We start from the raw sequence: 16,744 nt of genomic DNA on the forward strand, positions 1-16,744 counted from the left end.
CAGTGAAGGGAGACTGCATGAGCCTGTGTGGGAAGGGGAAGCAGGGGAGGGCTGGGGGCCAGGCGTGGAGATTTATCTGATGCCGGAGATTGTGGTAAATCCACTTAGTCACACAAAGTTTCAGTGTTTCGCTTCAAGGTTGTCTGTTCTCAGCAGAGCCAAAGCCTCCCTTGCTGCTGACACGGCCAGGACTCAGCCAGGGAGGAGAGGCTGCTCTGGAAGCTGCACAGCACAGTGTGTGTGCATCTCCTCCCTCCAGCAGGCACCGCGGCCCTGCTCCTTCTGGATCTCATCTTTTTGTGAGACATGCAGAAGCTGAAACATGAAAAGGCCTCAGCAAAAATGAGCAATGAAAGCTAAGCATGATGAGCCAATTTTCTGGGATCAATTTGCTGCAAGATGGGCAAAGCAACTCGGCTCGGCTCCACTCTGCTCCTGCTTGCCTAGCCACAGGTTGCTCCTGTTTTGGGTGTTTTAAGCCAACATGAGTTCAGCTTGGCTTGTGCTGTGCTGCTTGCATCCTTGTGATATTCCTCGTGGGAGCTGTGCCCCACCAGTGTGGCTCTGGGCAGAGCAGAACACTCAGAGCAGAACTGTGCTCTCCTCTCAAGTGGCACCAGTTGGCAGAGACACACTTTAATCCCTTGGATTTAACCAATGCTTCTTAACTCCTTGGAACAAGGTCTGCATTTGAACTGATGCTCTACATGGAAAAAGGTTCCAGCACTCTCTCTCCAAAGTGCTGGAGGCATCCAGTTACTTGTGACTTGTTCTAATCATTGGCAGCTCAAGCCTGGTTCGTTTTTTTTTTTTTACCTCAGATGTCGCCTTTTGCTCCAGCAGTGAAGTGCAACATTGCACCTTTCACCTCTGAGACAGGTTAAAGCCGAGGACATGAAGACACCCACATGATTAATTGTTAGATTACAGGGTTGGTACCTGCCTGTCAGTGTCAGCCTTTCCTCAGCAAGCCTGGCTCTCGAGTCTCTTCAGAGTTTCATTTGCATGTAGGCAGAAACAGCATCTGAGCTTGTTTCTGTTAATTGCTACTATGAGCTTACATCTCCAGAGTGCCTTTCATCCTGCAAGATCACACAGCTCCAGCTCTGGAGCAGGGCCCTGGAATCTGGCTTCTCGCCAGCTCTGGGAGTGGCAGGGAAAAAAATCCCTCTAATTTGGGCCACGTTATAAGTCTGACAGAAAAAAAGAAGAAGAAGAAGAAAAAAAGACGGGAATAAAGGCTTTACATACTAAGTTGAGATTTGGCTGCAATTCCTGAAGATGTCATGTCCCCGAGTGAGGCTGAGAACTGCCTCCCCAGTCCCTGAGCTCAGGGCAGCAGCAGGACACGCTGGTGAAGGGCAGCCGAGTGCACAGCCCAGAGCCTGCCTCTGCCCTGCTCCCAGGGACTCTCTCCCAGGCCCAAAGGAAGGGGCTGTGATACTCTTTCACTTAAATGGACTCAGATTTTTAGCAGATCTAAAGGTTGCAGCCCTGCAGATAAACAGAGTTTTGATGTGAAGGCATGGACAAGCTTCCTGTTTTATTCAGCCTGCTTCAAAATGCATCCTAAGAAATGCACAAACACTATATCCAGCAGAGTGTTAAGGTGACAAAGTCAAGTACTGGGAAAGCTGGAGGGGCTGTGTTCAGGGCATGTCCTCTGAACACCTTATTTTTCATTTCTGCTCCATTGTGGGGATCACTGCTGTGCTGGAACCCCCCTAGAAGTGAGTGTACCCATTTTCACAGACTCCCAGCAAGTTTCTGGGCTTGTATCATCCCCTTTTGCAGAGGGCAGATGCAGAAGCAGGAAAACTGAGCTGAAGAGATCTCTTCAGGTGAAGGATGGAGTTTCTGGCCTCTCTTTGCAGCTCCATGGAGGGCAGGTACCTGACTCAGTGAGCCCTGCTGCAGTAATAACCACATGGTGCTTGTGGAGACCTGGCCCTGATGCTGCATGAGAGGGGATTTTCCAGCTAATGCTGGAACAACTGGCACTTCATGATGACAGCTGCAACCTGCAGGTGCTCAGGGACTTGCCAGAAGTTAAGGAGAAATTGTGTGATGGAGGTACAAAAAAAAATCCACCCCAAACCTTCCTGGAGAGGCATTCCACTGATTTTACTGAGACATCCCTTCTCTTTCTTTGGTCCTGGTCTTCTTTCCCTGTTCTACCCCTTCCAGTTCCCTCATTTCTAAATGCTTGGCTGTGCAACCTTAGTAATGAGGAGGGGGTTAATAACTTTTTTTTTGGGTGTGTGATATCAATGAACTTACAATCTTAACACCTTATAAAAATGATTGTGTGTGAAGGAGATGAAATCTAAACTCACTGCAGCTTGAAATATTATGTGCAACCACAGGAAAAGGGGGGAGAAAAGAGTGATGGGGGAAGGGACTATTTTCCTGCAGAAAAATAGGGTGGCATCAACATTATGGAGGTATTAAATGACTAAAAGTAATTGGGTGCCTGAGATAAGGATGGATGCTTTGCCATCTGCACCATGTAACTAACATTCATCTAAATATCTCTAGTCAAGCTATCCCAAAGGGCACAGAATTAAAGTAGATTTATGCCATATAAATAGCAATTTGGGGGCAGAATCAGATGAGGCAGTGTCCTAAGGCTTGGGGAAAAGCCTCACAGCAGGTTTGCTCCAAAGGGAAACGCACCTTTTCTGGAGGAATCTCTAGAGCCAGCATCACCAAGGGCCAGCCCAGGTGCACTGACAGAGTGCTGGGCCCATCCTCCTTGCACAGCTTTCTGATATTTAGCATCCCTTTCTGCACAGGAATTGCAGCCTGCAGCTGCTGAGGCTCCTCTGCTGTCTGCATGAGGAGATTCAAGGCACAGGGAAAGGGGGAGGTGTGTTTGTGTGCAGGTAAGTGCAGAGCTGCCCAGTGTCCCCCACCACTAAAGGGGAACTGGTGCACATCAGAACAACACAGGACAAGTGGAATAAGCTTCCTTGAGTCCTTTTCAGGACTTAAGTCCTTTCCAGCTCCTGTTGGGCTGCACAGTAAAAGCCAGAATTGGTCCTAAACAATCCTGGCATGTGGAGGACGCAGAGATTATGATGCAGAACCAGCGACTCAAAACCAGCCTCTTCATTTTCTTAAATGATTGCAAAGACTGTGCTGATTCTTGTGGCCATTTCTTCTTGTCAAATGGTCTGGACTTCAACTTTTTTTGTCAAGTTCCCTCCCTTGATACACTGAGATGGCAACAAGCTGCTTTCAAACTAACTCTCCAACGCAACTGCACAATCATGCACAGACCAGCCAAAACCCAACTCTGGAGAACCCTCCTGTATCATCAGCAACATCTTTGTGGCAACTCTGCAATGTTGGGCTGGTCCACACCACCTGAAGCCTGCAAGCTGCCTTGCAATGGAAGTGGCATTCTCAAACTGTGGGAGATGAGATATTCTCAATAAGGATACTGATTTCAGCATCAGTCTGCCAGGGGAGCTGTTATAAACAGCAGGGAATAAAAACATGATTTTAAAAATTATGAGAAAAGACTTGACAGTGTCCTTCTTCAGAGGCAGTTTGAAAAATCCACACAATAACTGCACAGCCAGGCAAATCCATCTTCTGAATAAAGGCAGTGTAGTCAGCTATTTCAAAATAAAAGACAGATAGCAAGGACTGCCTGGCTCAGGAATTTAATAATAATGAGATATGAAGCCATTCACCCCTAGGTCACCAGTATAAATTCTGCCCAAGCTGGGAATAATTGGAAGCTATTACCCTCTGAGGCATGTTTGCTGCTCCCAGGAAATGAGTTGGGGAGCCCACTGGGACAGTAACTACAGGAACGACACACTAGCCTGGTGCCACCAGCACAGCTGGGCTCCTCTTCCCTCCCTTCCTCATCAGCTGCTCACACATGCTGAGACCCCTTTGTTCTGGCTTTCCCCCCACTCTGCATCCCTCCCTGCAGGCTCTGAAAGACCCCACGTTGGCAGCCCGCAAGGATTTCCAGCGGGAGGCAGAGCTGCTCACCAACCTGCAGCACGAGCACATCGTCAAGTTCTACGGCGTGTGCGGGGACGGCGACCCGCTCATCATGGTCTTCGAGTACATGAAGCACGGAGACCTCAACAAATTCCTCAGGTATGTGGAAGGAGGGCACTGGGGCTGCCCCACAGCCTCAGTGAGATTGTTCTAGCTCAGTGGTGTTGTGACTCAGTGGGCTGAGTAGTGAGGGATGGTTGTTCCAAGGACAGCTTGGAGGAGATGATGGTACTCACCACATTTAGGGCTTTAGTAGCCCTATCCCAACATTTTCTCTTAGGTAATCTCAGGAGCTGTGGAAAGCAGGGCTGTCTTCTCCCACCTGAGCAAGTTTGAAGCTGCAGGAGGTGTGGCTGTGATCCCTCTCTGCCCTGTGGGGATGGAAGGACATGAGGCCACAGCTGTCAGCAGCTCTGAGTCCTGCATGCCCAGCAAAGCCATGTCCTGAGGAAGCAGGAAGGGCACTCACCATCACTCCTTCAGCCACCAAGCTCCTGCTTCAACAGCACAAGAACCAAAATATTCCTTTGAGAAATTTGTTGGTGGTCAGGTCCTTGATCTGATTTGTGTCCTGGGCATTTACTGGTCACTGGTTCTCACTCCTGCATTCAGAAAAGACCTGAGAAATGCTGGAGGAGTCTCAGGCAGTGCCTGTGGGGTCCATCCCTGATCCCTGGTCCCTAACCTGTGGCACCAGGCCACTCATGAAGTCAGGCAAGGCCTGCAGAAGTGCTGTAATTACCTTCTCTGTCTCTAGAGAGATGCAAATTGCCAGAGCCCCCAGTGCCCCCCATCATCATTCAACCATTTCATTAGCCTGAGGCGGATGATTTGTGTGCTCTGTATCCACCAGCAGCCAGGGCCAGGGAGCAGCTGTGGGAGGATGTTTATGGTGCTCTTCTGCCACAAAACAGAAATTCCACTCTGAAACCTGCGTGCAAGTGGAGTGGTACTTACCTCTTGAAATAATTAGTAGTTTTATTTTTCAATATTTAGAAAATTGGACCCTTGATATTTTCCTGTTTTGACTGCTAAGTGTGAATATGATTGCAGGAGGAACAAGAATCTTGTGCATGGCAGGTCTAGATCTGGGGTTGGGATACACTCACTGAGTATTTTTCTACCAACACAGTTGCTGACCAGGAAACACAAGTTTTTCCCTGAGGTTTACACCTCTAAGCAATCACCCACAACAGAAGAATATAAGGAAGGATGCTAAAGATTTCTTCTTTCCTCTGCCAAGTAGTGCCAACCTGTCTCCAGCTTCTTTGGGGCATTTGCAGGGCAGTGGGAGAGCTGGGAACATTCCTGCATTGATTTTCATCCTCATTTTGGTATAGTTGTGGGTAGATTGAACAGGATTTTATAGCTCACTCCCTGTCTCAAGCTCTGGATAAATCCAAGACATCTTTGCCACGGTAGGATGAGTGAAGGCTGTTGGATTTACAGAGCTCCTCAGAATGGGAGCAGCCTTGTTTACCTGGGACCCTGTTTTGTGGTACCTGGAGGGCTCAGCAGACTCCCAGCAGCAGCAGATTGAACTCTGCCACCAGCATGAAACCATGAGCTGGGCTGGAAGGGTGTTTCAGCCCAGCTGGTGATGCAGTGTTAAGGACAGTGCCTCAGCCTTGTGACCAAAGGCAGGCAGTCTGAAAAAGAGGGTGAGAGATGCTGTTCTTCAAGTGCTTCACAAAGAGCTCAAAATTGACCTATCCTTTTTCCTGGCAGAACCAGCAACCTTATTCCCTTGGAGGAGTCAGATATTACAGCAGAGGAACAGCCTCTCTCCCTGCTCCAGCTGACCTCCCAGAGTATTGCACAGAACAGGCTCTCTCAGTGTCTCAGAAAAATGTCTTGTGCCCACTGCCAGTGCCTGCTGGAACTGCTTCACTCAGGAATGTGTTCCTAAGGCTGTTACCTGCTGGAGCCATGGGCCCTTCACTCCTAAGTCCCAATCCTTTCTTGGGACACACTGGAGAAACACTCACGCCTGGTGAAATTAATCTCCAGTCTCACTGGAAAAGAAAGTTCGTTGTATTATCTTTGGCCTTTATGAAGGAAAAGAAACTTTTCCAGGTGTGTGGTCCCTGGGATTGCAGTTTCTCATCTTCCAGCTGTGTTTAGCTGCCAGCTTCTCCTTCCTGTGCAGCCTTGGAAAAAGCAGCTATGTGCTTCCCTTCATGCTGGAATGTGCTAGGCAATGAAAATACCCTTTGTGTCCCAAAGGAAGATGGCTTTGGGGACAAGGGAGCTTAGACCCTGCACAGAGGCACTCAAAATGCCTAAGGGGTCATATGGAAAGAGAGTGTGGGCTTTGTTGGGTAAGGTGTCTGCTGGTGGGGAATGGGGCTGCAAGGGGGTCAGGAAGGGTTGATGATGCTGCAAACAGCAGTTTTTATCGTGGAATAATTCACCCAGCTCACAGCAGGAGACAGTGACTCCCAGACATTGGAGGGCAGGGACTCTGGGAGTCTGTAAGACACTCAGATGGACTTTTCCTGGTTTAACTGCAGAAATTGGAAAAGCAGTAAAATGGAAGAGGCTCGCTTTAGACCCAGTTTCCTAGAGAAAAGCACGATAAATAAAATCCCCTCAGTGTTTTTAGACCTTTGTGTGAGAGCAGAGAGTTTTAGTGGCCTGAAACATCAGCTGGTGTGGCAAAGGGAAGACCCACTCTGCAGTCTGTAGTAAGTTGTTGCCATTTGCTCTTAGCTCAGACAGGCAATAGGCTTTGTTAGAAAACTTGCAGAGTTCTGGTGTTCACCTTCCTGTGAAGCAGCACCACAGACTGTCATGGGACAGAAGAGGAATTTCAGAAGAGGAAGCCAGAATGGTGGGAGTTTTTTCCCCCCCAAAGCCTCCATTAATTCATAGTGGAGAAAAACTCCAACTGTTCTTTAACAGGGAATCCACCCAATTTTATGGCCTCTTTAAACTCCTTTCTCCAAGGAAAGATGGGCATACCCTTCTCTTATTTCTATAGCCTTCTTGACATAACTAAATATACTAATATCCTTCCTATGTTCATCTCATAAATGTGCTGATTCTTCTTTCTTCTGGATTACAACCATTTGGGATGGAGAAAAGGAGAGAAGAAGGGAGAGAAAGTCGTGTACTATGTAGGACACACCAAGCATCATCTCAAAGAGAACAGAGAAAGCCACAGAGGATTTGCTGTGCCGTGTGTTAGTCACAAGGAGGAGGGTCATACAACATCTCTTGCATTTCCCTAAAGATGAGGGCTTTTGTTATTCCACCTTCACACAGGTTACCACAGGGTGAGCTCTGCCAGGGGAAAAAGCATCACAGAGGGAGCACGAAGGAAATCTTGCACACAGGGAAGAAGGGGACAAAAAAGGGACAGGACAGGAATTAGACTGACCTAAAGTCTTGCATTTATGATGCGCTTGGTTCAGCAAAATATTTCCTTTTGTTGCCCAGGGTGTTCTCTGCACCTGCTGACATCCAGGGCTAAACCTGGCACCTGTGCTCGTGCTGCCACATTCACAGTACCTGTGTTACCTCGGGGACAGCTCAGGACATAAGAGGGGTTTTACAGGGATGAAGCTGCTGATGTTCCTCTGAAACATCTTCTGTGATCTCTGGCTGTATTGGTATTGATCAGGGGGTGGTTTGTTGGTGATATTTGGGAAAAGAGAGGAGGCTGTTTGGGACTGATAAAGAGATTAGGCAGCAGAAATATGGCAGCTTTGGAAGAAAAGGGGGTAGTATCTCTGCTTTTGGGGTATTTTCAATGGTATAAAAATTAACTGGAGTGAATGTAAATATCTGGGGGCTCATTAGCTTGGCAGAGATCTTGCCAGAGAAGAGTGTCCAGGCTGCCTCAAGCCAGTGGTCCCTCTGTCCTGGCAGTCTCCATCTGTGGCCATATGAGGTTGTGTGCAGTAGACAGGACAGGATAAGGTTATATGGCACCCACTCACTCAGTAAATCCTGTTTTTTCTTAAGCCTTTCTCTCTTCCTTTCCACTGGAGCTGTGTGTCCATCCTCACAGTGCAGAGCTGGAGTCCCGATCCAGCAAGAACAGTGACTGTGTGGGACTCCTGTCTCCTGGTCACTTCTGAGACCCAACTCTGTGCTTTTGCTTTTCCCTCCCTGTAGGGCACACGGCCCAGATGCTATGATCCTCGTGGATGGGCAGCCTCGACAAGCCAAAGGGGAGCTAGGGCTATCCCAGATGCTCCACATTGCTAGCCAGATCGCCTCTGGAATGGTGTACCTTGCCTCCCAGCACTTTGTCCACAGAGACCTGGCCACCAGGAACTGCTTGGTTGGAGCCAACCTGCTGGTGAAGATTGGAGACTTTGGGATGTCAAGAGATGTCTACAGCACTGATTACTACAGGGTAAGGCAGCTGCCGTGGCAATCTGATGCTCAGAGCAAAGGGAGATAGGAAATGTTGCATTAAATGAGTTTTTGGAGCCCTTGGGCTCACTTGCTTGGTTATTACCTCATTGAAACATGTGCAAAGAAGTTGATCAGGCATCCCTAAACCACTGTCCTTAATCCTGTTCAGTCCTGGCCATGCTTGTAGTTCAGACACCCATGCAGATGCCTACACACAGACTCTGTGATACCCCAGCACACAGTCACATGCTTTTGGATGGCTCTGAAATCATTCCATCCTTACTGTCTATTTTTATTCCTTGTTTTTTGAAGACATTGACAAATTAAAGGTAATGATGATAAGTAGAGATGATAAATACTACAGGCTGTGACCTCTGGTTTTAGATTAAAGAAACTTAATACAGGAACATAGAGAGAAGGCAACTGAAAGACTGACTGATAAGTGCATAAAATATGGAAGAATAATAGTCAATTTAGGTTTGACCTCAGAACATTTTTTCTCCCAGTAGGGTCATTGTTTAAACAATGGAATAATTTGCCAGGGGTAGGTTGCTGAGAGCCTGTCATTAAAGAAGTCCAGGAAGCAAGTAGATAAAAATGCCTGGGTTTAGTGTAGAGGCTAATCCTGTACTCATCTCCGGGGAGAGACTCAATGAGCCAGGAAAGCCTTTCCAGCCTTTTCTCCTGTGATTTGTGCTCACACTGTTCCCTTGTCTTGCACACCCCCTCTGTACCTGTCTGCACTGTCCTGCCTGCCTGGTGGCAGTGTCCCTGGGGGAACAGCGAATTTCCCTTCCCAGCTACTTGAGAAATGTGACATGAGAAGTGTTTGGAACACACTGGACTAGGAGTTTGGACCATCCACCAGCAGGGAAGGGCTTCTCAGGCTAGGGGAGCCATGGTTTCTAGCCTGGTGCTTGCACTGGGGCTGATTTATTTCTGCTTACAACGTGTATGTTTGGCTTTGAGGATGATTTCTCCCACCTACCCAGAAAGGGGTGGCCTATTGTCTTGATCTGATTCAGGAGGTTTTCATTATGTGATAGCTGCCAAGTGCAGTTACTGTGTTGGGGAGGAGGGGAAACATGGTCAGATTTGTGCTGAGACATAGCACTTCTCCAGGCCCTGGATTGCCACTGGTTTAATGACCAGAGAGGGAACCAGTCTTCACTGTGCAGCAGAAAAGTCCATGCTGGGAAAAGGTCTCAGTGGAATTACTGGGCAGTGATGAGGAAAGGAAGGTGATGTGGTCCCATAACTGCTGAAACTTCAGGAAGGAACAAGTAGGAAAGAGAAGAGCCCAGGAGAGGATGAGAAGTAGCACATATGATTACATAAATTCTTGCCTGCCTTCAGCCCTGTCAATCCTGCCCCAAGCACAGGCAGTGTCACACTGCTGGAGACAATCCCAGGAGCTCGTGCTCCTGCAGCACCAAGAGCTCTCTGTGCAAGGGGAAGAGTTTCTGGCTGTTGCCACAGCTGGGAGGGCTGAGATGATCTCCACAGGCCAGTTTATTGTCGTGGGATTTTTTTGTCTTCTCTGTGGTGGTGTCCTGTAGCCCTCATCCTGTCTGTGCCAAGTGCTTTGCTGAGGACTGCTCCGTGCTGTCTCATGCAGTGTCCTAAGGCTCTTTAGTGGACTTTTCTCTGCATACACAAATTGCCAGTATGACAAAGTAGTTATCAGCTACTGACCACAGCAAGAGCTGAGTTTCAGCCCATCACAGCCTTTTGTTCTTAGTTGATTTTCCTTTCTTTATTTTCACTTGTTTTCAGTTCTTTAAAACTTTTTGATCATTAAGTTAACTCATGGAAGCCTTATCTCTGGTAAAGTCCAAAGAAGTTTTCTAGCAAAATAAGGTTCTGATTGCCCATATTTGCACTGGTGACACTTGCCCAGGGTCAAAGCAGGATTGGTGACAGAGCTGGGAAGCCTCTCCAGGCCAGCAAAGAGCAGAATTCCAGGGGCCAGGTGTCCTTCATCCCACAGTCCAACCACCAGAATATGAGAAAAGAAGCTCAAGTGGGAGAACCAAGCTGCTCCTGGGTCTCAGCTATGAAAACTCAAAATTTGGCTGAAGAGTTGAACTTTCAAAGTCTTCAGTGCTGTCCCTGGTCACATCTATGATCTGACTGGTGAAGTTTCTGAGCCTGTTTCCCAGTGTTTGTGCATTGCAGCTTTCCCCTTTAGCCTGCCTGCCATTGCCAGCAGTGAGACCTGGAGCAAAGTTCTGCTTCAGCTGGTTCTAGAAAATGCTGTTGGTGTGTCAAGCTACAGCCCTGGGAGAAGCTGTAATTTGTCATCTTCTGGAAACACAGGGAGAAATCCCACCCCCAAGCTGACACAAAGGGACAGGACTGGAGCTCTCTGCAGGCAGACTCTTCAGTCTGCTGGGTCCTTGTGTTTGCTCCTGCCCAGGCCCTGCAAGCCTGAATGCCTGGGTATGTGGATATATTACCATGTTCCAGGCTGAGGATTAGTTCCTAGCCATTTCCTTCCTTTCCCATTTTTTAATCTTTTAAGACAAAGAAAGTACACCATCTGGCTCCTGCATTTGTGGGATGCAAAACTGCTTTAACAAAGGTGAACTGCTTAATTTCTGTTACACATTTGGATACAGAAAACAAACAAAACCAGCAGAGAGGCTTGCTCCCCTTTTCTGTAAGCTCTCCACGCTCTGCCTGAAGACAGATTCCTCCTTTTCCTCCTGCACCACAGAGAGATCCTGTCAGCTGTTGCCTTTTAACCTCCTTTCAAGAAGACAGGATGGACAGAAAATGGTTGTGGAGGTGGAAGTGGTGGGGAGAGGTGGAACAGATCTGAGTGGAAAGCGGAGGAAAGTGGAGGAACTGGGGAGACAGGGAGAAGTAGCCCAGCTTCTGTGAGCAGGGGAAGGCGTGGCTGCTGAAGAAGCATTTCTGTGCCGTGTTGTGTAACGTGCTGTGCAATCTTTGGTGTGGGTCTCTGTGGGAAGGCGGGACGGAACAGATCCATACTGGAGAGGAAAGGTTTGGGCGGATTTCATTTGCCTTGTTGTTTTCTCTAAAAAAACTGTGTGAGTAGGCGATTTTTTTTCGGTCTGACTCAGGACTGTGACAGCAGGTGGTGGGACGCTGCAGGTCAGGGACGTGGTGCCTCAGCCAAGCTGAGGGTGGCACGGAGACTGGAGCCAGTGAGGCACAGGGTGCCTGCCCAGTGCTGGCCTGGAGGATGGCACAGTGGCTGGGGACAGTGTCAGAGCTGGGAGCATCCCCAGGGTTCTGAGGTCACAATTCCCAGCTGCTCTTTCACCCTGCACACTGAGGCTTGGTTGCTCCAAGAGCCCTTCTGTGGCTCTGGACCCACCAAAGCTCCAGTAATACCAAGATAATTTTCCATTTTGCCCCCAGAATGTGTAATTCAGTTCCAAAACAAAATCACATGGCAGCTGTCCAAGGAAAGGGCAGTATTTCTTCATCTTTAAATGAGAACACAGTCTTAAACTGTGGTCAAGGCTCCTCAGTAACTCCAAGGTGATGTCCTGACATGGGTGGGACATCAGCAGTGAAGACCCTTCCAAACAGAGGAAGGGTTTATGTAGACATTAAAACTCATGAAAACATCCCTCTGTCCATATTTCCTCTGTCCTACTGTTCTGTCATCCTGCTCCAAATCCTGGGCTGGGCTTGAAACCTTGTAGGGATCTAGTTCCATCCTCTCACAGAGGTCAGTCCTGAGTGTTCTCCTGGTCATTTCATCATGCAGAGCACACCTGCTTGTAAAAAAAAAAAAAAAAAAAGACATATGCAGGACTTGAATGAAAAGGGCTCTGGAAATGTTATTTTTTTCTTTAATTTCCAGCAATTCAGAGATAAACATAATGACAAAAATGCTCCCTGTTTCTGTGTCCTCACCACTCAGGAGCATTGTTTGTATTTGGGGGAAACAAGGTTTGCAGGAAGAAGTAATATCTTTTAATAGAGCACATGATATTGTTGGAAGGGGGAGAAAGAATTAATTTTAGGTGCACAAACCCTCTCTGAGTTCTTCTTTTTTATTGTTATTTTCAGTTGTATCAGTTGGTTTAATAAAAGATTAATATCTCTTCCCATGAACCTTGGCTCTTACACCCTTAGACCATCAGAACCAAAACATTTCTGCTATAACTTTGGCCTTAGGTCAGTGTTCCTTAAAAAGTCTGGGATCCCTGCTCCTCTGAAGTATGAAGGTTTAGTGTGCAAACATTTTATTTCTTCTCTTTCTTTAAAATGGCCAGCAAACCCCCCATATTCTTGATTATTTTCAGTACCCACTTAAGGTTGCTTTCTGATGACCATCTCTCGTCTAGACCATCTCTTACTTTTGTTCTTTCCCTCTGCAATTCAAGATTGGCTTCTTTCTCATGGGCACAGCCAATTTTTCCAGTGAAATTTCCATGTGTGCAATAAATCAGTGAGATTTAGCTGCTTCCTGGGTCGTGCTCCTTTGGAGGCTCATCCAGCATGGCAGATAAGACTAACAGACAAGCCTTGCACTGAAACTGGATTTAGTCTGACCCACAGTCTCCTCAATAGAGGGTTCCAAAACAATCACACCATCCCTGGTGCTCTGTTCCCACCAGCTCTGGACTCTCTGCAGAGGCTCAGCTGGACTCTCCCAGCTGCCTTTTTGTGCAGACTTGACAGAGCCCCTTAGAGCTGGTGTGGATCCATCAGCTGCACAACACCCACTGCCAGCCCCCTGCTTTTTTGGTTTTGCTGTGCAGTGTTTGTGCAGTGTGAGAGGTGGATCCAGCTCAGGGGAACTGCTCCCCAGCCCTGTCAGCACCAGGATGGAGCCCTGTGATGGGTGTGCTGGGGCTCTGAACCATCACCTGCTAAGGGACATGCCAACAGGCACAGGGGAGGAAAACTCCCTCTGAATTTCTAGCTGGGATGTGGTACTGCCTCACTTTGGGAGGGAAAATAAGCTGCCACTCTCAGGTTTTATGGTAGACCCAGTGCACACTGGCTGTAAGTCAGCTCTGACAGAGGCTGTGCACCCAGACAGTGTCCTCAGGCTCAGTTCAGTGCTGAGGGGTGGGGGACAGCAAGCTCAGCCTCTGGCCAGGCTGGCTGTTGTGGGGATCTCTTGGAGAAGGTACAATGTGTGTGTCACATTCAGCTTCCAACATCAGCACCATTCCCAACACCTGGTGCTGTGCAGATGCATCTGTGCACTGCCTTCTCCTCTTCTAGCCCTTCTCTGAGGTGGAAAATGTGATGTGCTGCTCTCTCTCCATCCTTTCTGCTCAGGTTTTGGGAAGGTTTCACATCTATAAATGTATGTTCTATTAGGAAGAGAACTTAGAAGTGAAAAGTGTTTTAATTTTCTCCTTCTTAGATGGGATTTTGGAAATATATCTTGCTTTGTCAGCCCTATGAGAGTAGGAGCAAAAAAGTCTCATAGTAACCTGGAGATGTGGCTGGTACAGATGTGCCAGTCAAGCAGAGCCACAGTCTTCCTTTGTGCAAAAGCCTGTGTTTGGAAGTATTTCATGCCCTTCTCAACATTTATCCCATGTATCCCATCACCCCAACCCCTAATTTGTTATTTCTTTCCTTGTTCTTTTGGCCATCATTTCCCCTGGATAACATCTGTATGGCTTTTTAGGTGTGGCTCATGCCATGGTGCCTCCCAGCTGCCCTGGCTGGGTTTTGGGGGCAGAGGAACCAGATTCCTCCTGGGCTGCAGTGGGGTTGGAAGGAGGGGAGGTGAGGGAATGGCTCTCTGTGGGTGTGTGGGTGAAGTGTCTCTGTGCCTGTCCTGGTGTGCTCTGCGTGCAGGAAAAGTCACTGTGATATTGAATGTGCTGGTCTTTGATATCTCTGTGGCTCCTATAAAAACCTCTGCAAATTGAATTTGTGGCACAGCTCCTTACCTCCTGAAAGGAAGATGTAACAGCATCATCTTGTGTTGTAGCCAGACATTTTCCCTCAACACTTCCCCATTTCTACACTGAGGGAAAAACAAATGTTGAGTCTTTTTTTTTTTTTTTCCTCCTGTTTGAAACCTTAAGAGCCCTTCACACAAAGCAGCTCAAGTGCAGAAGAATTAATTGGGGAAATTAGGTTGTGCTGTATTCCTGGCATTTCCTCAGAAACAGTAATTGCCCTAATTCTCCACCCTGTCAAGTCCTGCATCCGCACCCTGTTTTCTCCCTCCCCTTTTTCTCAATGTCTACCTGTTGTTCTCCTGCTTGAGTTGCTGTTTTCATGCTGTTGCCATTTATTTCATTCCAGTAATGAGAGGGATGTGGCAGGTGAAGAGCTCTCACAATCTGGTGACATCTTCTTTGAAGCACAGGCACAAAAGAGCGGTTTGTTTTTGGGAAATAAAAACTCCCTGTTCTGGTACTTGACCTCCATGCTAACCTCTTCTCCTGCTCAGGGTATGTTGCTGCTGTCATTGCAAGTCATTTGGCTCAGAATTTTTGTTTAATGCAGTCTCAATATTCACCTAAACCCTGACCTCCAGCTAAATCCCCTGTTCCCCCCAAACCCTCCCATACCTACTGCGACCTTATCAAACTTGGGATCTTTCAATCAAAGCTCAGCCCCATTCCCAGGCATTTGAATTGAGGCTTTTGATTTCTCCCAAACATCAGGCTGAGATCCAGAGGGCTGGGAGTTCAAAGACTTTCATTTTAGCTTCCTGATGGTTTTTAACCTTCCATTTGCAGAGGTTAAAGATGTAGCCAAACAGGGAGGAATTGTTTGTTGTTCAGTATTTCCTGACTTAAAACACCTGAGGATGTATATGACAAGTTTGGATTCAACAGAGACGATTCTTCCAGTCCTTGTCCATGCTGACTGGACTTTGGCTGCTCTTAAAAGCTGTCCAGGCTGATCCCTGCTTTCCTGGGATCTGGGGAGAGTCCTGGAAGTAGCCAGTCAAATGCTGGAGCCACCCCAGTGGTAGTGACACCATCCCCAGAAGTTGGAGTCAGTTCAGTTCAGAAAGCTGGGGTTGTTTCTCAGTGCAGCCAAACTACCCAAGCCTGTCACCTCTGCTGTAAAAACTTGAAATGGCAAATTTTCTGCAGGGAAGTTCAGGAACCCTTTCCTTCAAAGCAATTCCCTTTGCATAAAACTTTACAATGGAGGGCACGGCTCTTTTCTATTTTCAGTGTTCCCTGGCTGCAGCCAACTGATCTAGAGAGGCAAGAGAAGCTATTTGTGATCCCCATCCATCCTTGAGTAGTTTTTCCCTTCCCCCTGACTGTGAAACTGTTTTTCTTTCCCCTGTTTTAATTTGTTTTGTCCAAGTGTGGCTCCCAACACCTGCTAGAGGCTGCCTGCATGCAGTGTGCTCTCTTCCTCCTGCTGTCCCCACTTGGAGCATCCCATTAGCCTGAAAGCTGTGACAGACAGGGAAAAGAGCTCAATGTCTCATTTTGAGCAAGACAGACTCTCCCTTGGTGGAGATCCATCCAAAATGTGTTTCACTGTGGTGTCACCAGAAACAAGGAAGGATTTTGTACACAGAAGGTCAGAGGCACTGATAATTCTCAGTTTTTCTAAGGTGGGTAAAAATTTAAATTTAATTTAAATTTAAACTGATTTAAACTGCAGCTAGAGCAGAAGAAGGTAGAAAACCTTATGCCAGTATATTATTCCAGCTTCATTATTCCAGCACAGGTGGACCAGAAAGAGTGTGGGTTGTGAACTCCTCAAGCTTTGGGATGAGCTCTGCCACTTCCACTCCAGTGAGACTGGAATGTGCAAATGTAAAACACCACCCCCTCTCATTGAATCTGGGTTGTTAAACCCATTTCCTCCACTGGCCTCCTCCTTCCTTCTCACCTGCAGGACCATGATCTCAGCTCTCCTTTACCATGGGTGCAGCCAAGAGATCTTTTATGTGGTGACACCTTGATCAGGAAAGGTGGGGAGCACCCCCAAACCTCGGTGTGATCAGCAAAGAAACTGGAGGCAGAGAAGTTATAAGCCAGTTTAGTGAGATCATGGATAAATTATGCTTTGCTTCATGACAAACTGAAGGCCTCCCTAAAAAAATTAAATGCAACTATCTTCATAAACCTCCCTAATTAAGGGAGGAAGGATGTATGGAAGGAAACCACTGTTTGTTTTTTTTTTTTTTCCCTGCTGATTCCTGAATGGTCAGAGTTTCTCCAGCTTTCCCCTCCCCAGTTTCATAGTCCTGCCTCTCCCAAGCCCCCAGCTGGATGGAGAAAGCTCCATTTGCAAGCAGCTCTAATACCCAGGCTGTTTAGGGCCGGGCTGTCAAAGGGAGCGTGTTCAATGTACAATCAAGGGGCAACGATGCACAAAATTGCACACACACACACGAAATGGGAATCTTTTCTCAGTG

General features: G+C 47.5%; 1 protein-coding gene across 2 annotated transcripts in view; it reads left to right on the forward strand.

Moving 5' to 3' along the window:
• NTRK3 (neurotrophic receptor tyrosine kinase 3) overlaps positions 1–16,744 on the forward strand; it is a 216,594-nt gene that overhangs the window by 163,320 nt on the left and 36,530 nt on the right. For both annotated transcript variants that reach the window (XM_033070941.1, XM_033070943.1), the window contains exons 14-15: positions 3,950–4,122; positions 8,146–8,389. In XM_033070941.1, the coding sequence (XP_032926832.1) occupies positions 3,950–4,122; positions 8,146–8,389 (417 nt within the window). The remainder of the gene's footprint in view (positions 1–3,949; positions 4,123–8,145; positions 8,390–16,744) is intronic.

This window comes from Catharus ustulatus, chromosome 12 (assembly GCF_009819885.2).
Source record: "Catharus ustulatus isolate bCatUst1 chromosome 12, bCatUst1.pri.v2, whole genome shotgun sequence".
NCBI lineage: Eukaryota > Metazoa > Chordata > Aves > Passeriformes > Turdidae > Catharus > Catharus ustulatus.